The 26,676-nt window shown below is 30.8% G+C and overlaps 1 protein-coding gene across 3 annotated transcripts in view; it reads left to right on the top strand.

Annotated features, from left to right (window-relative positions):
* The window catches only part of LOC136969627 (serine/arginine-rich splicing factor 6-like), a 32,383-nt gene that overhangs the window by 3,202 nt on the left and 2,505 nt on the right, over positions 1–26,676 (top strand). For 2 of the 3 annotated variants that reach the window (XM_067263883.1, XM_067263882.1), the window contains exons 2-7: positions 10,868–10,998; positions 11,375–11,445; positions 11,627–11,731; positions 11,815–11,884; positions 20,694–20,767; positions 22,508–22,621. In XM_067263883.1, coding sequence (XP_067119984.1) covers positions 10,876–10,998; positions 11,375–11,445; positions 11,627–11,731; positions 11,815–11,884; positions 20,694–20,767; positions 22,508–22,621 — 557 coding nt within the window. In that variant the 5' untranslated portion in view covers positions 10,868–10,875. Of the gene's footprint in view, positions 1–10,867; positions 10,999–11,374; positions 11,446–11,517; positions 11,599–11,626; positions 11,732–11,814; positions 11,885–20,693; positions 20,768–22,507; positions 22,622–26,676 lie in introns of all 3 variants that reach the window. The other variant, XM_067263884.1, reaches the window with a different exon arrangement.

Here is a 26,676-nt window from a genome sequence, read left to right as displayed (position 1 = left end):
AATGCTAAGAAAGCTGTTGCTGCAGCCCAAGCAGCGCACTACAAGACAATCTATGAACAGTTTGATGGGCAAGGTGGTAAGCATCTCCTCTACCGCCTTGCCAAAAGCCGTCACCAGCAAATGTAAGACGTTGAGAAATTTCACCGTGTCAACGACAAATGTGGCAAGCTGATCATCGACAGACAAGCCGTGATGGAATGATGGCATGGTTACTTTGAGAAGATTTCAACCAAGGAGTTCCCTCATCCATCTATCGTGGAACTCTCCGCCGCGGCTGGACCTGTACAGCCAATTACCGAAGAAGAGATCGAAAGTGCACTAAAGAGGATGAAGCCTGGTAGGGCATGTGGACCAGATGACATCACTGCAGATCTTTGGAGGGCAAAAGGTTGGAGGCCATCGACTTGGCTTGCTGCTTTTTTCAACCTGATCGAGAAGAGGATGCCCACCAACTGGCAACAGAGTATTACAGTGCCTGTCTGGAAACAGAAAGGCACTCCGGCCGTGTGCTCAAACTACTGCCCGATCTGACTTCTTTCGCACACTATGAAGTTGTTTGAGCGTGTCTTAGACTGCTGGATCCGTGACCTTGTTGAGCTCCCTGTAAACCAGACTGGCTTTGTCAAGGGATGCAGCACGATAGATGCAATCCTCGCTGCTCAACTCCTTGTTGGGAGGCATTATGAGAAGAGGATCCCATGCACATCGCCTTTCTTGATCTTCAGAAGGCATTCGACCATGTGCCACATGAGCTTATTTGGGCCATTCTTTGCCAACGTCACGTTCCTGAGGAACTTATCAGTTGGGTGCAATTGCTCTACTGCAATCTAACAAGCCTTGTCCGTGGCGTTGCTGGGACCTCAAAACTATTCTGTGTCTCCATCGGTGTTCACCAGGACTCCACTTTCTCCCCGTTTCTCTTCATTGTTGTCATGGGTGCCATTACACGCGACATCCGGCGACATGTACTGTATACGTTACTGTATGCTGACGATGTGCTCCTCGCCTTGACTGACAAGATTGACCTGCAGCAGCTTGTCCAGATGCAGTGTAATCACCTTGCACAACATGGCCTCTGACTGAACCTGAGGAAGACTGTGTACTTAACAACAGATACAACTGAGCAAGGCACAATCATTGTTGATTGCGTCGGCCTTCCCTGAGCTGAGCACTTTAAATATCTTGGGTCTGTGATCTCTGCTGACAGTGACTTATACCATGAGGCGGTTGCACATGTCAATGCTGCCTGGCTGAAGTGATGCTCAATAACAAGTGTGCTATGCGACCAATGCATCAAGGACCAACTCAAGTCAAAGATTTATCAAACCATTGTCCAGCCTGTTGCACTTTATTGCGCTGGGTGCAGGCCAACTATGAAGGTCGTCGACTGCCAACTTGCTACTGTGGAGACTAGGATGTTGTTTTGGATGAGTGGCCTTACCAGACTCAATTAAATACCCAATGTTGACACCAGAGCCTTGGCATGGCGTTGCTGACATCAGCGAGAAAGTGTGCAAGTGTTGCCTCCACCTCTATGGCCATGTGCTCCGTGCTGATGCTGATTCCGATTCCATCATCCACATGGGCCTATATTTGGTGGTACCTGGGTCCTGCCTGAGGCAGCATTGGCTGGACACACTACACCATGACCTGCAGGCCATGGGCCTACACCCAGACCAGGCCATGATCGGGCCAAATGGAGATTCAAAATAAAATCCAGATGTGCTGACCCCGCTGTTAAGCGGTACTAAGGCCAAAGAGGAAAATAAATTGCACTATAAATCCATTGTCTGGTGACAGTAATATATATATATTACAAACATTTTTGGGCTCCTCCAGAGTTCTGCTTTGGGTGAATCTCGCTGTTTTGTTAATAAGAATACAAAAACATACAAAAAAAATGATAAATAAAAATTTGAATATCTGTTAAAAAATAGACCAATTTAAAACAAACAGAACACATTGGACTGCCTGCTTTAACAGTATGAAAAATGGAACAAAATGCCATGCGTCAATATGAGCGTGTACAAGAGGTCCTATAACAACTAAAAATTATAGCACCAGTTTGCTGTTGAATCTGAATTTTAAAGTAATCAAATTACTTTAAAATTTAAATTAAATGCTTACAACTGTAAATTTTATTACCTAAATTTACAAATGTGTGTTTTAAAATAAATGGAATTAGTTATACAGGTATACCTCATCTTACATTGGTATTTGGTTCCAGGAGAGGCAACGTAAGTCGAATTTACTTGTGTAGTTATGACGTAAGTCATAGTTTCGACTTACGTCGTAACTAAACGCCAATAATGAGCACTTAAAGACCGCTAAATAAGACGACAACACAAACACGTTTTTATGTTTTGTTCTCTAGGATTTATGATGATTATATTAACATTTACTGTAAATGTACATATTTTAACATGATTTTATGTACTTTTAATGCTTTTCTAGTGATATTACGACTTTAATGTTTGTGGCGGACGGATTTAAAGTTGAATAAACTGTCTTAAACTTGATTTTTCCATATATTTTTTTGACAAACGCCGTATAATCGGGAATGACATAACTCGAGGTATACCTGTTTAGAGTGTAAAGTTATATAACAATAATATACAGTGTGTGTAAGATTTAGGACCAATATTACATAATAAAGACTTAACTGTTTAGAAATAAAATATTTTATTTCAACAGCATTTGTCAAATTTTTTTTTTTTTTTCTTCCTATTCCTTCCAATACCTCCTGGACCAATACTTTTGTGAAATTAAAATAATCATAAAGCAGATCAGCTCTGCTCTGCAAACTACAGTTTCAGTAACGCTGTGTTGCAAAGTTCAGTCAGTCACAGACAGAGTATCAACATCAAGTTAATCTGCAAACGTTGTTTTTTTCTTTTACGAATCACTTGTTAATGAGTAGCTAAAATAATGAAAAGGTATTAACACATGCTTTTTTCACTTTATCATCAAGTAATATACAATTAATTTTGGTACTTTCACAATATGAAAAACCACAGATAACATTCTAAAGAAATTCACTTATTCCACAGATAAAGCATGAGAAATGAAGTTCAGAATGAATAAAATGAAACTACAGGTACAACAGATTTACCTTACTAAACCCTCTCCCTTGTAAGTCAAAAGTGTTCTATATACAGAGAGCAGGGCTTCTTAAACTTTTTTATTCATGACCCCATTTATGATTGTGATTTTTTTTCACGACCCCCTCCCCCAATATATATATATATATTTTGCAATATACATATAAAATACAATGAAAATATACATATAATGAAGATATATACAAATTTGCAAAAACAATAATGGTGTACTACCACAGTTCACTCTTGTGTTACAGTGGAACAGAGAACTGAATACACTGAAAAGCAACAACACTACACTAGTTCACACTACAATCAGTGTTGCTGAATCGTTGTCTTGCTGCACCAGAAGTGACACAAAGTGCAACTCACGAAACCTACGACACAAAGCATGCCATTTTCAAACTCTCACAAATTAGTTTCAATATTTTGCATTAAAATTTTGTGACCCCCAAGATTTCACTAAGCGACCCATAATTTAAGAAGCCCTGCAGTAGAGCATAGATTATCCGATTCAATTGGGGACTCAGGTTGGTCGGATAACCAAAAAGTGTGAAAAAATACATTATTAGTATAGCCCATGTAATTAGTATATTGCTATTAACCTACTTCGCGTTGAATTTTCATCAATGTTAAGCCTAACAAAATTTTTTTTAAATAATAATCATCACTATTGTATCGTTAAAGATTATTTCTTTATTTTGCACAAAATAAATACAGTACTGTACTGTATATTGAAAAATATAAAACAAAAAAAATATTTGGGTTACATATTTTACATAAAGTAGGCTTATACATTAGAAAAAGAAGTTCAAAATTTTTTTTGCCGCTAAATCTTGCACACGTTTTAAAAACAGCAATTGAATAGTGTTGTTAAATAAGCCTGGTTTAAATACTGGCCTCCCTTTCATGGTCGAGCCAGTGTTGTCAGTAAAACATGCAAAAATTTAACAAAGATAATATTAAAGTAGCCAAGACAGCCAAATATTGTAGCGCCACATCACTAGCGGACATTTGAATTTGCCGACTAGAACGTGGTCGGTTAACCAATGTGACGGTTAATCGGGGATCGGATAATCGATGCTCTACTGTGTGTGTGTGTGTGTTAATTGAAAAAACAACATGACATGACAACTTTATTTTTTTCAATTTATTTTTGATTATATTAAACCACAAAGATAAAATGTTTAGCTAATGGCAATAATTCTATTATGATATAGATTATTGCAATAAATATTAGTCAGGTGCAACAAAAGACATCAAATATCTTGATATACCTGTAAATATTAAATAACATAACAATCTTCTTCACCATCTTAAATCTCACAAAGCTTATGTTGTTATTAAATTGATATGTTCTGATCTGAAGATTCTATAGTCTGACATTTGCTTGTTAAAAAATCTATTTAATTTAGCTAATCTCAGGATTAATATTCAAAAAACTGTAGATGTTCTGTGCTTTAATTTGCATCTTCCTTTACCTACTTTTCCCATTGAATCTATTCTTCAATTTTACAAACTCTATGATGGCTTTTCTTTTCTGCTAGACTTATTACACCATCAATTAGGAACAGGACAATCTTTAGAAAATCACATTTTTTATTTCCAAGAGTATGCATTTTGAACTTAGAGTCCCTTATCAACTCTTTGTGATGTAAATGGTTATGAGAAACAGAAATGGTGACGATTGATAACATATGGATGATGATTATTAATTTACAGATGTTTGAGTAATTATCATCTGTATTTTATCAATCATCACCGCTTCTGTGCTTTTCATAACCATTTACATCAGGGATGGGTAACCCGCAGCCCTCATGCCGCATGCGGCCCGCAGTAATATTTTTTGCGGCCCGCGTGGCATAAAATATGAATAAATATATCGATTTCCCAGCTTAATGATATATTCAACAAAAATTCAAATGTTCTTCAAAAATTCAAATCTACAACTTATATTCGTGAAAAGTTTTTTCACAATGAATTTAGTAAAAATTAAAACAAGAAACCGGCTAACAGACACATTGAAACTAATTTAAAACTAGCGGTGACTAATATTGTGAAGATCCTAAAATCACGCCGGGAATTCGATTGTTTACAAGATCGCTACATCGGAAAATTTCGGAAAGTCAATCGGAGCGAGAACGCGCATAGGGCTATAAACCGGACATCTGTAAAGCATTTCTTCTAAAACAAACACAACGCGGTAATAAACGATGAAGGGAATGTCGCGGTGCTCGTATACAAGAGTCAAGATGTAAACAATTAACAAAAAGGGGAGAAAGAAGAGAGACAGATGGTCAAGGACACCTGCTAGACCATATGAGCCCGGGATCGTCTCGAAAGGGGGGGCAGCCACAGAACGTTTGGCTGATCGGTTCAGCCCGATGTCCGCGAGAGGGGGGCAAACAGTGTAAATTATGTGAGTAGCTCTCAACGCCCAGGCGCCGTCCCCGGCCGAACTTGATTTTCGTCTTGCTTAGAAACAGTAGACTGACCAATCGAGAAAAGGAAAAAGGGACTTAAGACCAATCAAGAGGGGAAGATTCGAGGGAAAATCATATAAAAACCCCCGAATCAAGGTCGAAGGGGAGACGACGGAGCTTTCTACCAGGAAGTGGACGACGGTACTCCAACCAGCCACCTACTCCTTCGCCGACGTCCGTCACCGACCCCTCGGACTCTCCTACCCAACTACCCCAGGGCTTTACCGACGACTCCGACAGCATTCTCCGATCGCCGTCATCCGGAGCGCCTTCTGCCGCAGACGATCTAGATCGCATCTTGTATTGTAGGCCTACTTTGTAAGTTTGTTTTGAAACTAAAATAAACGGTTATTGTAAGACACTTGTCATCTTTGCCTCTGCCGCCACCACCCACATACGATCGGTCCCTAGGTTTTTCCTGACGTGCAATTAACTAATTGCCCCCATATGTCGGCAACTTACAATATTTAACCAAATATTTCCGATATATTATGTTTAAATCGGTGCCAGAAGCTATATTAAGTATACATATGCTAATTTATAATTATATATGAATAAAGAATTGTGATTTACCGACAGTTCCTCCCTCTTTTCTCTTGTGTGCAGCCCGCGTTAGTTCAAAAGTTTTGAAATGTGGCTCTTACGTAGAAAAAGGTTGCCCATCCCTGATTTACATCACAAAGAGTTAGTTGATAAGGGACTCTTAAGTTCAAAATGCAATTGAAAATAAAAAATGCGATTTTCTAAAGATTGTCCTGTTCCTAATTGATGGTGTAATAAGTCTAGCAGAAAAGAAAAGCCATCATAGAGCTCATAAACTTTTATACAAGACTAGACAAGAAGTGTATTACAAAATCTATTTTTTTTAATAATGTTATTCAATGATCTGGGAATAATCTTTGATAGCAAACTCACTTTCAAAGATGATATAGATAAAATAGTTAAATCTCTGGCTGTTAAGATGTGAAATATTATGATAATTTTGTAAATTACTTTATCAAAGTGCGTTAAGAGCTATTGTTTTTTTTTACTGATTTTCTGTCTTGCATTGACATTCCTTTCCTTTTAGATAAAATTTACTTATCTTTTAACAAATAATACAATTTACCATATACTCAGAATCTTAACTCTGCAAGGTTTAAGTTAGGTTTTTCTTTGATTTTGAGCATATCAAATATTTTGATTGTTTACTTTTTAAAATTTTTAAATGGTTTTATTTATGATGATTGGCTATTGTTGACTCCGCATAAGTCGACACCCCAAGGGGAAGTGGAAATGTGTCGAGTTATCCGATGTGACGACTAAAGCGAAGTTGGAAAAAACCCACAAAACTACAATTAGGAAAATACAGTACTGCAGGCTTACAATACATTGTGTTCTCCATTTACAATTACTCTGTAGATGAAAAACTGAAAAATTCGTTTAGTGTTTTGTTTTGAGCACTTAACTGTCTCAACTTTCTTTTTTAACGATCACGAATGCCTTGAAAACATCATCTTTGCAATTGTCAATTGTTGGCAAGTAATGTCTAAGAGCTGCTGCGAACTAGCACTTTGCGAGAGCAAAATGCTAGCAAACGTGCCCTAGCACAACCGATGATGTCAAAGGCTCCACTTCTCTCTTCTTGCTCACGTGGTTTTTCCTTTGCTAGAGCAGCGATACGAGAGTACTCTCACTGTTCACAGAATTCAACAACGAGAGTATTATGCTAGCAATAGAGAGCAGGGGAAAATGGATGACTACATAAACATGCCACATGTTGAAAAAGAAATAATAGAATTTTATCGATGTACGTAAATTACATGATTAATACATTCAGTATTGAAAAGAAAATGGTATAAACGTTGTATATTAAAATAGTAAATAGTTATTTATAAATAGGCTTAAGTCTAGTTAGGCTTAACTAGTAGGCATATTTTTCCCACGCTGTTTCAAAGTTCGGAACGAAAACTGACTGATTACAAGTATAGGTTATAATAAAATCTTTGTTCTATAGCCTATCCACATCTGTGGAATCCACGTCATGTGGACTATGTTACGCAAGCAAAACGTTGTGTAGTTTGTGGCTGCTTCATGCCTGAGTAGCTTATCTAGCAAAAATGGCCCATAGCATCATGAGAAAAAAGGCGGGGCTTGGGAACGCGGCCGAGCATACGCTAGCTCTCGCTTCCTGTAGTTTGCGGCGGCTCTTAGGATTCTTAATGCCTCTGGCATGAGAAAATGCAAACTTGGATTCTGGTGTGACGTTGATGTAGATTGCATATTTTCTTTTTGTTTACCTGTTATTATTTTATACATAAAATGTTAAGGCATTTTTATTAATATGTATATATATTAATAATAATAATGTATTATTATATTATTAAATATATTAATTATATATTAATAAATAAATCAACTCCCCTCCTGAAAAAAAATGAGTTTGCACCACACATGCGGAGTGAATTCATTTTTTTCAGGAGGGGGTGGTGACTTATCAGAGTGTGGGACAGCAAAAGTATGTCGACTTATCCAGTAGTGACGAGTTAAACGGTGTCGAGTAAACCGGAGTTTTTTTAACATTAATGCCTATGTAAGTCGGCCGGGACCACAGAAACTGACTACTTAACCGATGGTGTCGACTTATGTGGAGTTGACTGTATATATATTTCTTGAAATTAAATAATTTTGACAATTTTTCACTTCTTAATTTTTCTTGTTTTAAATTAAAATGTAAAAATGTGTTGTACAATTTTTAATTTTATTTAATTGTTGCTTTTTCTTTTATTTGTTATATTTATATTTATGCTTGTATAATTGTTAATTCAGAGGATAGATATCAGTTGTCATTTGGGACTTTTCTGCTTCTTTGTAAAAAAAAATAAACTTTGGTTAAGGCATAAAGGAAAGAAAGCAGGCCATTTAATAGAGTAGAATGATTAGTTATTTATCAAATTATCTTACATTGTCATATATTGATTTTAATCAATATTTAAATTGGAGTAATGTTTTAATATGTTTGATATTTTTTTAATGATCAAAGTAGATAAATCTCATTATTTCAAGAAATTGATTGTGCTATTGTTCCTCAAGTAAACACAGAGCCCCATTGTTCTGACCACAGGTCGTGAACTTTTGTAGATCAAAAATGCATCGTGCCATGAGCATACAAAATTGATAGAAAAGCTTCTATTTCTTCAAAGCTGGTGGACCACATTGGGCTATTCATTTGATGAGTTTCTGCCTCTATACAGTTTTTTCTTGTGTGAATAATTTTCTCGTCTGCCAAAAGTTTGAAAAAAAAGATGATGCTCCTGCCTACATTTCTTCCAGTATACTCAGTTGGACCAGACTGAAGTCTGAGTATATTATGAGATTGTCTTTTTCATGAATCTGGTGTACTTGATGCATGTGTTCAGAGTTCCATCGCAATTTCTATACTTTTCTGATGAATGGTGTTGAAATTTCTTCATATTTTTCATTGCTTATGTCTGGTTCTGAATATTCTTCCTGATTTTGGCTATTTGGCTTTCTGATGAGAAAGCACCTGAAACTCTAAATCCTACATCCAAGAATCTTTGGATGAATCTTTGAAGAATTTTCATCACTCATCATGTGACTCAGTTTCATCAATTTGCTGAAGATGGGCAATTATTTCATCAGGAATCATCTTTGTCTTCTGGCCTTTGAAACAACTTTACACTAACATTGCCAGGTGAACGAGGCTTTCTGTTGAGGAATTGTGAACAAGAGTGATTATCTCTCTTGTTCACAGTTGCATTCAAATTACCCAATCAGGAACTGTGACATGATAAATTCAATGCAGATTGCATGATTTCCCATGCTGGTCAATGACCAGCTTGTGGTATAAATGTGGGGTGTAAATAAAATGTTTGTAAAATATGGAATTATTTCAAACAAATGTATAGTCATGTGAAAGAGCATGAAAAGTTATGTAAATTTTTGAAATTTGAATAAAATATATAAAATAGTATTGAAAAGTTGATAATTCAAAACTATTATGCTGGTCAATTGACCAGCCTCAGTATTCCTAATGTTAATGTAGCTGAAAAATAGCCCAATGCATTACAGTATCGTTTGGCATTAACTAAACCAAGCTTGAAAGAAACAAATTGTCATATTGAAGCTAAGTCTGGTCAGCAAGCTACATTAAAGTAGTATTGTCAAGTTGATAGAATTGCCACCACATGTAATACTATGGCCTATGGTGTTCCTGCCTAATCCTCAATCACTCCAAAAACTTTTTGTTGGTCGGCCCTAATTAACTATCCTAAACCAAAATTCAGGTTTAAACTTGCATATCCTACAGTGTGAAAATTTAAAGTTACTGCAGGTTTTTCCAGATATCTCAGAAAAGCATTTGTTGATTTCAATCAAATGAAAAACTGATACAATTATATAAGAGTTATATCCATTATTTTTTTAGTTTTTTACATGCATGTTTATTTTCTGAAACAATCAAAACAATAATTATTTGAATTTTTTTACCCCCTAGCAAGAACCTGTTTGAAGCTGAAAAATATACTATCTAAGAGTAAAATGTCCAATTTGTATGTCTGTAAAGTTTCATTAATTCATCTTGATAAGATACAGAGAAAAATTAACAAAAAAGTATATGTTCAGTTTCCACTACTATGTCATTTTGATCAAATGCCAATTCAGAGGCCCTCGGAATTTGTATTTGATCTAAATTTGAAGTGTGATTACATTATCAACAGTTAAATTAATTATTATTATTATTTTTTTATTCCTATCCATTTAACATTTGGAAATTGAAATTGTGCTTTTGATTGTCTGGCAAATTTCAACTGTAAACAATTTCAAATTTCTTGCTATGATTGGTTAGAAAAAAATCAGTTGACTGTGATGTGATTGTAAAAACAGTATAAATAGGTTGCTGTCATTTAGTATTTCTGCTTTACACCACAAGTTGTCTTTTTTTTTTTATCATCTAAATTTTTGTAATTTTTTTTCTTTCGAACAGAGTAAAATAACTATAGTTACAATCCTCTAATTACCGTTAGGCCATCAGTGCATTTCTAATTAGTAAATTAGCATAATTAGTTCAGTAGTGAAATAGTGGATAATATAAATAAATACTAAGCAATCTTTGTCAGAGTTGGAAAGCTTAAAATATTGACTATGGAATCTGAGTTAGAGTTAGCCAAAAGAAAATACTGATGCCCTAGTCATTTTGCATATTAACACACCAATTAAACTGAATTTAAATAAAATAGGTTCCGAAACTATAAAATTTGATCTTGACATTTTTTAATATTGCAGATTTAAAAATGGGAACAAGAGTGTATGTTGGTCGCCTTAGTTATGATGTACGTGAAAGAGATTTGGAAAAATTTTTTAAAGGATATGGTCGCATTAGAGAGATACTGATGAAAAATGGATTTGGATTTGTTGTAAGTATTTTTATATTAATTTTGATATTTGGCTTATGTTCATAACTTAAATTCTATATAATTCTAGAATATTAACTTTAATTTTATAAAGTTTTGAAGTAATTTAAGCCCTAATTAATTGCACAGATAACTGCTTCTGAGAGTTTGAATTTCTTATATATGCAATATTCTAGTAATGTTGATATGATATAAATCTTTAACTTGTATTTATATTCAACAAATTAAGATGAACAAACAAATTAACACCTGGATGATATTTAATACAGTTTGAATTATTGACTTCCATATCATTAAATATCAACTTTATGATTGATTTTTGAACATAGACTATAGATTTTTTAAAAATCATAGTTAAGTCTCTTGTTTTTAATTTCAGGAATTTGATGATTATAGAGATGCAGATGATGCAGTTTATGAATTAAATGGAAAAGAATTGCTTGGAGAAAGGTAATTTAGTCTAATAAGAATTAAATAATTTTACTCTGTCAAAATGGCTATATTATTCATTCATTTGGTCAGAGTTATAGTGCAAGTTGCCCGTGGTCCAGCTCAAAGAAACCGCCAGTTTGGCTACAGGCGTCGTACCAATTGGATTGAAAAGTAAGCTGTTCTGTTGTTTATTTTTCAGAGTGTCTGTTGAGCATGCACGGGGTCCACTTCGCGGAAGTGATCTCTGGGGCTATAGAAATCGAAACTGGAGGACACCTCCGCGGAGGCGGGCAGGAAAAGAGAAGTAATTTTTGTTTAACAATTCTTTATATCAATGGATTTTTGAATTATTAAACATCAATTAATAATTTATTGCATCTGTTATAGATATGGGCCTCCAACCAGGACTGAATATAGACTTATTGTAGAGAATTTGAGTAGTCGTGTTAGCTGGCAGGTAAGTAATGATTTTATTTATGTATAGATAGATCATTTTTGACTTTGATTTATAATTTATAAATAAATATTATCTTTTAAATTAATATTTATAAATGAATGCTGATCGATAGTTACAAATAAATACTAATACTCAAACAGCACTTATATTTTGCACAGCCAGCAATTACATGTTGAATAGAAAATATTATTCCTATCAATAATTAATTTTATCCTAGGAATTTCATAAATTATCATCTTCAAAGATGCCATCTTTTCAGTTTCAAAATTTTATATTAATTTAATATAAATGACAATTTGAATTAAGAAATATATATGTGTATATATAAATTGAAGTACAGCTCACTGAAGTTCACATCTAATATAAAAGAACAAGTATTTTAACCTGGATCATTGATATTTCATGTATAACTTTCTTGCTTTTACAGCATTACATCAGTTCTATTTTTGTGCAAAATAACAAATTTTTAAGTGATATAATATTTATTAACTAAGTAAACATAATAGAAAAGTTAGTTTCAAAATGAATACATATAATCAATAAGAAATCATTGTAGCCAATAAATCAATTCACTTTTCATACTTAATTTTAGTGATTTTAAGAACTTTAGTTGAAACTGATGGTCAAAAGTATTCTTATCAAATATATATATACATGTAGTTTAAATATACAAAAAAAATTTTATTGTATTTAAAATTATTAGATGTAATTTTTCAGATTTTCTATTTATATTCTGAATCTGAAGATGCATGCATAGAACACAACTTTCCTGGATACTTTTGTCCATCATTTAAAAATTTTAATTAAAACAATTTCTGATGGAATTAAACTTTATCAGTTTTTTTTTTTTTTTAATAATTGGAAACTTGTATACTGAATTTTGTAATCTCAAGAATCAATTGTTGGTTAAATGGGAGACTTATTAAAAGAACTTTTATTAATTAGTCTACAGTTTAGTTATACAGTAAACTGCTAAGTTAAAGTTATATTTTAATTATTAGCTAAATATTTGTAATATCTCTTTCATACAAGTTTCCTAATGTGGCATTCATCATGGAGAACCTTGAGGTTTTGTGATGTTCTGGGGTTGAAAGTATTGGCTATACTGCTTTCTACCTGCTGAAGGGTCAGAAATCTGGTTGAGAGCACATCTCCTAATCTTATAGGGCTTCTTGCCCACGTCAAATGGTTATCTGGCTGGCTGGCTGACTACTAGAGGTCAGAATGATGGTTAGTCAAGCCACTTGAAGATGTGATTCCAAGTTCCTGGCAACTTAAGCAATCTACTACTATTGCTACATTGATGCTGGTTGAAATCTTCACTGGCTGGCTGTGTTTTTGATGTGTACCTGAACTTCTTTGATGTTTGCAATCCTGATGATGATGGTGGTGATGATGATGATGATGAACCCTTTCAATAGGGAAAATTACTTTATTGTAGCAAGGTAAATACTTTGGGTGTAATTTTTTTGGGAGAACAATGCTTCAAACTATCAAATTTTCCATCATGCACTTTTTATAAATAAAAAATGTGAACTTTTCTTAAAATTTTGGCTTATAAACAAAGAAAAAAGTGAAAAGTGCACAAGGAAATATTTTAACCCTTTCCATATAACTGTTTACAATTACTTATTCTATATATTAATATAGAATAGGTAAATACATAGACATATATTGATTTCTTTATAAATTATTAACTAGTTACATAATCTTTAATAAATCTAATAAAAAGATACAACAAAATCATGTCAGTTTATATGTAATGTCTTTAAGAAATGAAATTGCAATTGTGCAGAAATTTGTCATTTCCTTGAAGTACAGATTATATATATATATATTAGTGTAAACTTACTGAAGTTGCATTATATACAATTGAACTTGTTTAGAAGAAAGAAATATGAATTTAAATGATATTAAAGAACAGAATAATGAAATAATATAAAAGAAAAGGAAAAAATCAAATATGATCAGGAAATAATAAATAAAATGATAGTAAAATATTATTATTATAAATACTAGGGAAATGATTTCAGCTTTCTATTGAGATATATTAATTGAAAGCTGCTTATTTTAACACAAAATAATTTATTACGTTTGGACTAATTGATTTAATCAGAAAATTTGAATTATGGATAATTTATCGTAATTTATTGGAATCTATTTTAATAACTTTCAAGAATGGATTTTGTAATTAAAGTTGTAATGCATAAGAGAAGTTTATCACGATGATCTTGTTTACTAGTATTATGTAAAACTGAGAAGAAACTTAAAATCTTAATTTGAAAAGTTAAGTGAAAAAATGTTTTATACATAAAAGAAATAATTTTTAAAGAAAAAAGTGGAACTATGTAGTATTTGAACAAACAATAATTGTAACTTCATCAAATATTTATTATAATGAATATTGTAAATTGTAATTTTAATTGCAATTTATTCATTTAAATGTGAAATAATAGCTTAAAAGATCAGAGAAGTATGATACTTACAGTATTTATCTTTAAAAATCTTTGATTAATATTACAAGAGTATTTTTTGATGGCTGAATTGAATGATTTTATGAAGTTAAAAGTTGTAAAATTTATCATTTTTCTTTCATAATTATTTGCTATTGCTTGCATTTCTAAATAACTCAGTAATATTGTGAATGGAATTTAATCTTTTCATATTTGAAAAATTTATGCATATTCTACTTGAAATAGGATTGTAAAATTTAACTGGTAAAGTATTGATAACTTCTGGGAAGTTCACAAATTGTTTGTTTGAAACCAATATGTAAAATGGAAATTTGAGTTAAGAAAACTAATTTTCATATGAAAAATACTGTGTGTTAATGGTGCTGACATTCTAACCTTGTTGATATAATATAAGACAAAAAATATTTGTCATAATTATTTGAAAATCATTCACAAGAAGTTGAAAAAATGAGCTTCCATGATTATCATGTAACAGTTATTGGATAAATCAGTTACCAGTTAATTATATTAGCACAAAATTTAAATGATTGATCTCATCAATATATTTTAAAATCACGCTTTTTTAAAAGGGATTAAACAACTTAGTTGAAGTAAGCATTTGATGATTATAAAAGGAAAACACTGCTTGCATGTGGTGTGAAGGCTTCCTCCTATAAATGTGGATAAACTTTTATTTAATTTAGGTAAGTGTTGTTATAATTAAGGGTAATTTAAATAAATTAACACATTTTTATTAAATTTATTTCAGGAAGAAATACTAGAAGAATTACTTTATTTCTTCCAAACTTGACACATTTAGTAATTATGAAATTTTTAAATTGTCAATGTTATCTAATAATATAATGTCTAATATAAAATAAAACAACATCTTTAATAAAAAAAAAAGTTATGGCTGAGGTGGACTGAGATAGTGCACATAAGAGGAATTTCCATTCATTCTAATTCAAAAAATTATCTGAATCATAATTTTGATTATTCTTTAAAAACATGCAAAAATATATTGCATTTGAAAAATTGTACAAGTAGAAATTGTGTTCATTTTTAAACACATTGCTGTGATTTTTTTTTCAAGTTTATTTCAGGTAAGTATTTCATGCTTCTGAAATAGTTTTTCTGTATAATCTAATTGTAAGTACTTTTTACTTACAAAATTTCTTGAATTTATATTTTGACAATTAAAGTAAAAGAGCAATTTGATAAACAAAAATGTAAATGTTATTAACTAAACAGTGATTTATTGTAAATCAAACCACTTTTTTTAATCTCCATTAATATATATGTTTGTTCTGCCTTTTTACTAGATTTCTTAGTGGTAAAATATTGTTGGTTTTATGTTGGAATCAACATTGTACAAATTTCTAATTTCATCATTTGCAAATGTACAAAAGTTTTTTTCATAATTTCTAAAAATTAACATATATAAATAAAATTTAAAAACAGTTATAACTGTTCAGGTTTTGAACAGAATTCAGAATGAAGCCAAAAATGTTTGTGGTTGAAAACTCGCTGTTCTGGAAATTGTGTGGTAAGCATAAATTAGTATATAAAGTTCTAGCTTCTGTGATGTTTTTTTTGAACAAAATGATAATTATTTCCCAACTTATTTCATTGATAGGATATTAGATTAAATGAGTATTCTGAATATGTACATTATAATGCAAAAATGTCTAAAATCTGGAATGTTGGCAAAGTAAATATGATTTGTTTTTTATTATTATTATTCATTTTTCTCATATAATTACAATAAATAGGTTCTTTTATATCCAAAAAAATCATTGAAAAGTTTAAAACAAGATTGTGTAGTTGTGTTTTGAATTTTTCAATAACAATTTTGTTTATCCATTTCATCTTTTGTCTATTTGACTCTGTTGAGGTGATAAATAAACTCACTCAGTTACAACACAAGAAAATCTTATTTTTCAGTAGTATTATCAGCATTTTAATAATTCGCTCATTGGAGCCATTCAGTCATATTAACTGTCAACATTCCGAATACTTGCATAAATTTTTCTAAAATTCAGTTTACTATGAATTAGAAGAACTGTTCTAACATTAATGGATAATGATAACTAGCACTTTACAGTTTCAATATCTTTTTATATCCCAAATCATTAACTCAATACAGTATTGAATAGATGGAATGGAAATTTACTGCTGAAATGCTGTTTATCAGTGATACTTTTTTAATTTTCTTTAAATTTTTTTTTTTTTTTTTTTTTTTTTTTCATAAATATCTATTAAATTGTAGTACAGCATAGTAAATAGCTTTCTATGAAACATTTTCAAAAGGCAAAAATTAGTTATATAGTTACTATACTGTACTCCTCTGATTTGATGATAAAATTTTATGAAAACATTATGCAAATTATTTGCACATTCATCAATAATCATTTCTGTTTACATGATCAAATTCTCTATTCTCATTAAAGTTATAAACTGTTTTATTGAATTACCCTTATATTTTATGACTAGCAATTGCTGTTTTATTTAAATAATTTATACATATAACTTCATTAAAATACATACAAAAAATATCCAGCAATGAGTTGCTTAACTTTCCCAGTAAAAGTTGGTGGTGCCATCTGTTATGATATATAAAAAACTTTATATTTTTATTATCATAAAATGGTTAAAAACTTAATTCTGAGTGTGGTGATAGTTTTTATAAAAAAAAAAAGATTGTATATGCCAATAACGAATAAAATTGTCATTAAGTCCGACACCATTCGAGATATGACATGACCCTCCTTAATGCCCCACTCTGCATTTCCACCAAAACTTACGAGCACAATTTCCCTAATAAACAAACCTCCTTGCAAAATTTCAGAAATTTTCAACAAAAAGCACAGGAGTTAAGCTTCAACAAAATCATGCCATGCACACGCACATACTAACATTCATACATGCAAAAAATTCGGGGTTTTTTCTTCTGTATTTCTCAGTGTTTCAAGGTCCCCTGGGTCCAAAAAATAAAAATCTGGGGGGGGGGTAATTTTTTGACTAATTGCCATACTTTCTCTCATATATAACAGCAGAGAGAGTAAAAATTGCTAAATAAGTCTTGACACTGATCTTATATCATGCAAATAAGTTTTAATTTAGCATTTTATAATTTAATGAAGAAAACCTCTTAGGATATCTGCAATGAAAATTTGAATATACTGCTTTAAAATGTTTTTATACAGATGTTCATTCAATTCAGTTAAGTGTAAAGCCCTGAAATTATAATGGAATGGAACTTTTTTTTTTCTTTGGACATTTTGATACAGCCATTAAGATCATCATTACATTTAACCACAATGGTGTTTTTGACTACTATGGTATTAGTTAATGATTGCTTTAACTTGGTGTGTTCTAAATTTAAATTTACTCATGATAGTTTTATTTACATACTTGATAATGATGAGACAGATAAAACAGTTTGAGATGTAGACAAAAAAATACCTGCATATCCCAAATTCATGATGCACATGAAAATAAGATCTTAAATGTGCAGAGTTATGATGGTTAACTACTTTAATTTCAACTTTGCAGTTTATCACTGGAATTGAACATTGAGCTGAAAAGACCTAAAAATAATAAATGAATACATAACTGACATGTTCCAAGATAGGTAATCTGCAATCTCAAACTAAGCCTTCTCTTAAAAAATTGTATTAAAATGTTTTTCTTTAAATACATTATTATTTCCAGAAAACGTGTTTTGTGCAATCTTAATTATTTATGTACTCCAGTTTAAGAATTTAGTGCATTAATTCATCAGTACTTGTATAAGTACAACATGGAATTTATTTTTAAAATGTATATATTGATATGATTTTATGGTTATCTAGATAATTGTTTAAAAATCTTTATTGTATGTAGAAGAATACATCAAGAACAAATTCTGTTAAACTAGACTGAACAACAAATTGTACTGCAATAGAATAATTTTTGTAAATGAGAATGAAGCACTGATTGTTGTGTATGCTTTTGAAGTTGTCTGAAGTAACATGACTATAGAATAAAATATTTCAGTTACATTTAAGATTACTATGTAATTAGAGCTGTTGGTAGAAAAGATGTGTATTTTTTTTATACTACCAGTACAGATTAGAGTTTTGTCTAATTTCATTCAAATAATTAATTTTGGCATTGACCACAAAAAGGCTCATCCAAGTATCTTTGTTAAGATTAAGCTTTTGTAATGTGAAAAATTTAAACTGCATTATTAAAATATTAATTAAAAAATAAAACAAATATGTATCGTGTTTAAATTATGGAAGTTGATTCTATTACAACTTGAAGAATTTTTAAAACTCAACAAAAAATTTTTGTAATAAAGTGATGTACAAAATCAGTTTAATTGGAAGAGGAGACAATTATTATTATCTGAAAATTGTCACTATAAGGTTGGTTTGAAAAGGACATCAACTATAATAAACAATATAAAAAAAGTTATATCAAACATTTCAATAAGATATGGATTGTTAGTATCATATTTTTATATACTTGATAAATTCAGTTTAAATTTTACAAATAAAAGTAGATATAGATTGGAAAAACTAACAATTGTAGGTATTTATCAGTCCTGTTTCAGAAAAGTCCTATAAAAAATTTTAATTTAAGAATTTGATTTTTAACAAAAATAGTTGTGTATAAAATGATTTAAAATGTTCAGCTTTTTTAAACATTAAATTTCCAAATACTATTATTTCAAATAGGATTTTGCAATATTTATGGAAATTCTCGAAATAAATATGTATAATCATCATCAAAATTGAAATTTATTTTCAACTAAACCACAATGTATTATCTTAAATGTAAATATTTATGTACCACAAAAGGAAAAGATAATTTAAGCCTTTTTTTCTGCAGTTGAAAATTTGTTAAATCCTGCTTAAAGACAAATACATTGAAATTATGTAAGAATTCTATTAGATTTTTTATTAGAAGCTTGTAAATAAATTATCTAATACTGTAGTTTATTATGATAACACAATGCTTGAGTGTATTGAGAAAAAAGTGTGAAATTCACTTTGATTCTAAAACTAACTTCAGTAGTTATTTTGAAAAAAAAAAAAAAAATAGTGATTTTCCTGTTAGATGACACACTAAGTGTTAGAAATTTTAAAAAGTTTATTTTAGAATTATAATATAAGAAAATTTTCAAATGATTAAATTGCATAAAACAGGTTGGTCACTAAGAATGATATTAGATATAAGTTATATTTGTGTACTTTGGATGAGAATAACATATTTCTAGTAGAATCAGCCCAGAAAGAACAAAAATTCTAAATTGCAATAATAGCTATTTGTCAAATTATTTGTTTTTCTCATATATGATTAACTTATAGCATTTGTATTTATAGACAGAAAATAAGTAGAAAAATTGAGTAACAAAAAATTACTAGAGTTTACATGGGCTCTTTACTAGCATTACTTTACTATGCTAGCTAATACACTAGATTGAAATGTTTATAAAGTTTATATAATTAAATATTTAAGTTATGTATATAATTTATTTATAGTTAAATTAGCAAAATGTTTTTACTTTCTTACATCTGTAGAACCGAGATTCAAAATCAAAGTTGATGTAAATTGTTCAGAAATGCAGATTATTTCTTATTATTAGATAAGTTATCCGAATAATTTAATAGTAGGTTGTTCTAACCATAGATGAAAATTTTGTTGTGTGTTTTGTGATGTAAAGAAAGAAAATATTCACAAAAACTTGTAACTTTTTAAATGAATCTGATCTCTCTTTTTTTTTTGACATTTTATGTGTAATAATTTGCTGTGTTATCAACTAGCAAAATGATTGGTCATGTCAGTGATTTTATTGAAAAATTATATTAAATTATTTAGTGAAAACCAAACCATACTCTTTATTACTTACTGCTCTTAGTCTTCATTACATTTTAAAATAACATGCAGAATTAAATATTTAAAATTTTATCTGAATAAAGTGTGTTATGAATTTTTTTGCTGACCTGTATATATTAATAAATTTCAATTTGCCAATATTCCTAGAATTGCCCATAGTTAAACCTGTGTTTCTCACATCAGAGTATTTGTTTTTATGGATTGCAAATGAAACAAAGGTTGAGTTTATTTAGTAGTTGATTCATCTTAACAGAATTTTATAGTAAAATAGATACTCTGGAGCAAAAATTAAATCAAAAATTTTTTAATATTAGTTTAATTTATATTAAAAATATCAATGCATATATGAATCAACATAGTATGTAAATACAGTTACTGGAAAGGGTTAACTCTAGTGCATGCTTTAATTTATATTATGCATGATTGTATTATATTAAATTTGATTGATTTTTATTTATTTCAATATTAAGGATTTAAAAGATTTTATGAGACAAGCCGGAGAAGTAACATATGCCGATGCTCATAAACAGCGAAGAAATGAAGGGTGAGTATATACAAGTTTAATTTAAAAGTGGATTAATTATAACCTACCGAAATAGTGAGGGATAACTAAGATGAATTTGTTAGTTATTGATAAAATTTTCAACTTGTGACAATCTTTTTTTAAGATGGACATTTCATATTAATTTGCAGGTGCAAATTAATATGAAATGTCCATCTTAAAAAAAGGGCAAATTAATATTGTATAAAAATTTAAAATGTATATAATGATAAATCTAGAAATTAGATCTAAAAATTGACTTCAGGGATATTTTTAAAAGAATAGTGACAATTTATTCCTCTTCCATATTGTTTTGTCTTAAACTGATTTTTCAATTTATCTTATCAAACTTTTCTATGGTTCTAACATTCAAAAAATATACAATCTTTAGTTACTGTCGAGATGATAAATGGTTATTTAGTTCAGAGTTTTCGTTAAATTAATGTAGTATTAAATTAACCACTTTAATCTCTGATGTTTTCAGCTGTATTTAACCCACCTTCCTAATGAGAAAAGATATTTTTTTTTTTTTTTTGTCTTCTGATTATCTTTAACAGTTAATAAGTAGTAGTAATGATTGACATTGACTTCTCCAATCTGAATATCATCATCAGTGTTTAAAAAAAATGTGAAGTTATACCTTTGTGGAGAACAAATAAATATATTGGACCTGCAATACAGTAAACTTGAAACAGTAGGACATTTTAAATAATAGAATCTTCTGATACTCATGAATTATGCCATTGGTAGATGAGCAGAATTACAAATTATAAAACACCACAGTTCCTAATTTCAGAGTTTTATTAGACTATTACAAAAAGAAATATATCACTTTGAAAATGAGAAGAAACGAGATTTATAATAGGCTTGACAGGCTAAGGCAATGCAATATGGTATCATTCAATACATACCATATCATTCAAGTGTGTGAAAAGTTGAAGAAAATTTACAATTTTTTTAAAAATGTAAGCTTGTGCATGTGTGATATTAAAAATATATAATAAGATATATGTTAAAAAAAAGATTATTTGATTCAGCTTGCCAATTATTCTCTAAATAAGTTAATGCCATATCTTCATATATGAATCAAGTGATGTGTTGAGGTTTCTCATCATACCATAGCATTTTACTTGTGCATCATGTTAGAATGCTATAATATGTTGACAGCATTCATATCAAGAGTTTGACATACCTGCTTAGACTTTATACTAGTAATTAATAAAAACAAACATAATAGTCATAAGAATGATTGCTAAGATAATTTAATTCATTTATATTAAATTTTTAATGAATTCTTCTGCAATATCTTGCAAGTGTTATTGCAATTCAGAAAACTAAAATAACATAAATGCATTATTTTAGGTTTTTGAATTATTTTAGGAGTAAGTTTCAGGTTCATATTTAAGTTACAAAGTTTAATACAATAAAATGAGATTTATTCTATTGTATCAAACTTCAAAAATAGTTTAAAACTAAATATTTGCATCTCCTGCAAAAGTCTATGATTATTTATATTTAGAACAATTATCTAGACAAATTTATCAAACTTATATTCAGTAGAATAATGTGTCCTTTATAAGAGCTAATACAGAAATCATTGACAAAAAATACTTATGAAGATTTTTTTTCAATTGGAAAAACCTTAGTTTTTAAAATGTTGAAGTAATAATTGATTTTTATGTATTTAAGTATTAATTAAATTTATTATATAGAATATTGCAATAATTTTATATTTAAAATTAGAGTTGTTGAATTTGCTTCATATGGTGATATGAAAACTGCAATAGAAAAGCTTGACAATACCGAATTGAATGGAAGAAGAATTAGATTAATTGAAGACAGACCAAGGCATAGAAGGTAAATATTCTTTTATTCATAAATAACTTATTATAATTAAAAGATGATAATGTTTTTCAATGAATACTATACATGGAAAGCAGTGTTTAACATTTTGATTGCCAGATACTACTATTCCTGTAGTGAGTAGTTGTTATAACCAATTAGTGGATGTCAGGAATGAGAACGACACATCAATTGGGTGTTATAGAACAAACTATAAAGAAGTTTAAAATGTGATTAGTTTTTTGATTGTCAGATATGAATATTTTTGTAGTAAATATACTAGTAAAGTGGTTAATTTGTGCCAGGAATATGAATTACAAATTAATTTGGTGTCATAAAAGGAAAAGTTCATTGAAAAACATTTAAAAAATCTTATTTATTTATATTATTTGAATTATCTTGTAGTTGGCATCTGTGAAAGAAAAGTTACTTCACACATTACCTACAAGATGATTCACATTGATTTCCCCCTGCCTTGGCTAAATATTAAATATCACTACCAATTATACTTAAAAATATAAAAATTTGAAACAGCAAATAAACATTGCATAATCAAAATGGCATCCAGGACATACAGTATATAGTAGAATTTCATTTTAACATATTGCTTGGGCTGCCAAAAATCATCCTTGTTCTGAGAATCCATTATATCTTGAACAATGGATTTCTTACATACCCAAGAAAATATTTGTTATTTGAAAAAAATTTCATGTTTTAATCCCCTACATATAAGAAATGCCAGTACTTGAAATTATTCAATCTCTTGAGATCTCTGTTCTTTTTAGTCTATAGAAACATGTACAGTAAGACCCCGCTTAATGCGGGGGTATGTTCCTAGACGACAAAGCGCTAAACAAAACAGCGTTAAACGAGGTCATTTTAACATAGAATAAATAGGGGTAGGGGAACACACGACCAAAAATAAACAAAGTTTACTTTAATTTGAAGTTATTTTTATATTAATTTGCATAATAATATATGTTAAATAACACACAAACATATGCACACAGAAATGTAAAGTTCATTTTTTGTGACGAAGGTTCTGACTTTTCTGAAATTCTTGTTCTTTTGCAATAAAGTCATGAAGTTTCATTTGTCACTTTTTTCTTTCCTTAAGCAAATGTTGGTAGCAGAAGATCACATCTAAAATGCCTCATTTCACTTTTGCACTCCTTTCAAAATCTAAATCATTCGCTACAATTTTATCAATGATTTCAGTTATCATTACCAAATTTTTACTAAAGAAATCTGTAGCAAGTTCTTTGGGTTCTTCATGTTCAGAATCTCTATTTTCCAGTTCTACATGAATTCCTTTTTCTGCCTGTTCTTGAAGGTCTAAATTGGTAAGGTTCTCACCAGAAACCTGCAGTAACTCCAATATCCTGCTCGTCTACATCTCCTAGTCCTGCTGTATTGATAAGGTTGAGTTTGGTCAACCTACCAATGCAGCGATAGGCTCTTCTCGTTAAGAATTCTTGGATACCTTCAGCCATAACTTCTTCCATACTTTGTTCATGCATTTATCTGTTAATTTTTGCCAAGTGAAGGCGATGTTGCCTATGGCATCCGTTGCACCATACAAACAGATTTGAAGAAATTACACCCTTTCGCCACCTTTTTCTGATTGGTTTGTGTTCATAAATAATCGTATTATATATGTATCAATGAAATGCCATGATTATTTAAATCTGTGTAAATTTTGAGCTTTGTTTAGGCTTCAAGCAGACTGCGTTATATTGAATCAGCATTAAGTGGGGTCTTACTGTATGTTACAAGATCACATAGCTCATTAGCACTTCACTCAACTTCACAATTTGTTTAAAAAATTTGTCCATCTTGGTTTTTGATGCTGCTTCTCTGCCTGTTAAATACAACTGCTTGATATTAATGTCACATACAGTCTGTTCTTTTATGCTGAAACTCTAAAGGAAAGTCTTCACCATTTAGAAGACTCAATGGCCTTGATAAATTTCGTCACTACACTTGGACTAGCGTCAGAATATTCACTAGGTAGCTCCTACTCAATTGTATTAGCCTTCTGATTCTCTTTGTACTATTCTTCAATTGTACTGTACAGTACCTATCCCAGATGTAATAAGTGCAATTCTATGCACGGAAAGCTAGAACTTCTGTAAATAAGTATTATAAAACCTTCCATTCTTTAACCTAATTAATGTTTTCGGCTATATTTAATGGCCGCCTTCAGGTTCTACAATATTGGATCATCAGTTAAAGCATATTCGAAATTTGTTTTAGTTCTTATGATGTCATTGTTTTTACAAAAAAAAAATTTCTTTTAACAAAAATTTCTTTTAAATTAAATTACCATTATTAAATAAACATGGAAACAGATAAAATTAAAACACAATTAGTAAATATGTAAATGGATAACAAATTACAGAAAATGACTACTTCCAATAGGGTTTAAATATTTATAAATTCATAAGATTGCAATGTCACACCTCATTTGAGGATTAGCCCACTTCCTTTAGGTGGTTGTCAATGAGTGCCAAGCTGTAGATAGCGAGTCTGCATCTCTGCTGTTAATGCAATTTTCTTTGAGGGATTTCCAGTGTTTCTATTGTTCTTAGCTTGCTGTTATCAAGTATTGGTATTATAATCTTAGCTTCTTTCCATTTAGCTGTTATACCTGGCTCATTTGCATATTGGGCTAGGGTGGTACTAAACTTCTTATTCTGCATATCATACTTATGCTCTGCTATACTTTTTGCTAACGATCTGTTGGTTGAGCCTATGTATGTAAACTTTTTGTTCAAATTAAATCTGTTGTCGTCCAGAGGTACCAAGTATACTCCAGGTTTTCTGGCTTCTCTGCATTTATCTTTGGTATTCACAAGAAGTTTATATATTGAAGGGTTACATTTGTATGCTAGATCTGCTTTGACCTTCTTGGCTCTGATTTTAGAGGTTTGGCTCATTCTAGGGTCAAAATCAACTACTATGCATTTTCTTTTGCTGTTTTAGAGACCTGGTATTTATGGCTTCTGTTTCTAGGTTGCCTTGTATTTTGCGAGCTAGCCTTTCTATTAATTTACTGCTGTAACTGTGAACTATGGCAATGTGTTTAATGCGTTGTATTTCTTGTGATGCATCCTTGATGTAGATCAATGGGTAACAGCTCTTCGGATCAGAGCCCTGTATACTGTTATTTTATAAATACAGTAGAGTCCCGTACGATGTGCAAATAAAGCAAGCAACAACCCTTGAATTTTGTCGATCAGAGGTATACATTTTTTTTTCAACTTATAGGCCAAGGTTTAAACTTTCATAAATTGTGTGATAATGTGATTTCCTATAATGCATAATGAATCCCCTGCATTGTACGGGACTCTACTGTATACGGGAAAGATTAGGTTAGGCTTATTGTATACCTTTGTAGCTATATGACCATTTCCCATGTGTATCTGGAGGTTGAGGAAATGGGCTGTCTTATCACCTCCTTGATCTAACTTTAACGTAAGCCCAAACGGGTTGTTATTGATAGCCTGCAATATTCTATCTATATCTGGCTTAGATCTCCAGATAATAAGAACGTCATCGACATAACGTGTGTATAATGTGATTTCTGAGCTGAAGTTTTCTAGGACTTGGCTCTCTAATTTCTAACTACTAATTCACAGAGGTCTCCAGATAGGAGGCTACCCATTGAAACTCTTCATTTTTTACTTTCAAAATCTATCTTCTGTAGCACATTAGATTGCCTAACTCATTGGTTCTCAAACTTTTTTCAATCCACTGGCCCCTTTGTTCCATAAAGTTACACCCAATGCCCCCTAACCCACCAGATACCCCAACTTTTACCTTTGGTCATCGTTCAGTACCCTGCCACCAGCACCCCTAGATTTACTCACCGCCCACAGGGGCGGTATCGCCCACTTTGAGAACCCCTGGCCTAACTCTAAAATATGTTTGTGGTGCTTGAGCCTGAGGTCCAAGAAAAACCACCTCTTATTTTTGCCGGTTAAAGATGAGGAAATTTGCTTGAAAGATATATAAATCATCCTCTATTTCTATCCATGGCCTTTACAAATTATTCAATAAGGCTTAAC

This window comes from Centruroides vittatus, unplaced genomic scaffold (genome assembly GCF_030686945.1).
Source record: "Centruroides vittatus isolate TY-2023 unplaced genomic scaffold, ASM3068694v2 contig_18, whole genome shotgun sequence".
Classification (NCBI taxonomy): domain Eukaryota; kingdom Metazoa; phylum Arthropoda; class Arachnida; order Scorpiones; family Buthidae; genus Centruroides; species Centruroides vittatus.
This window is presented reverse-complemented; position numbering and strand designations above follow the sequence as displayed.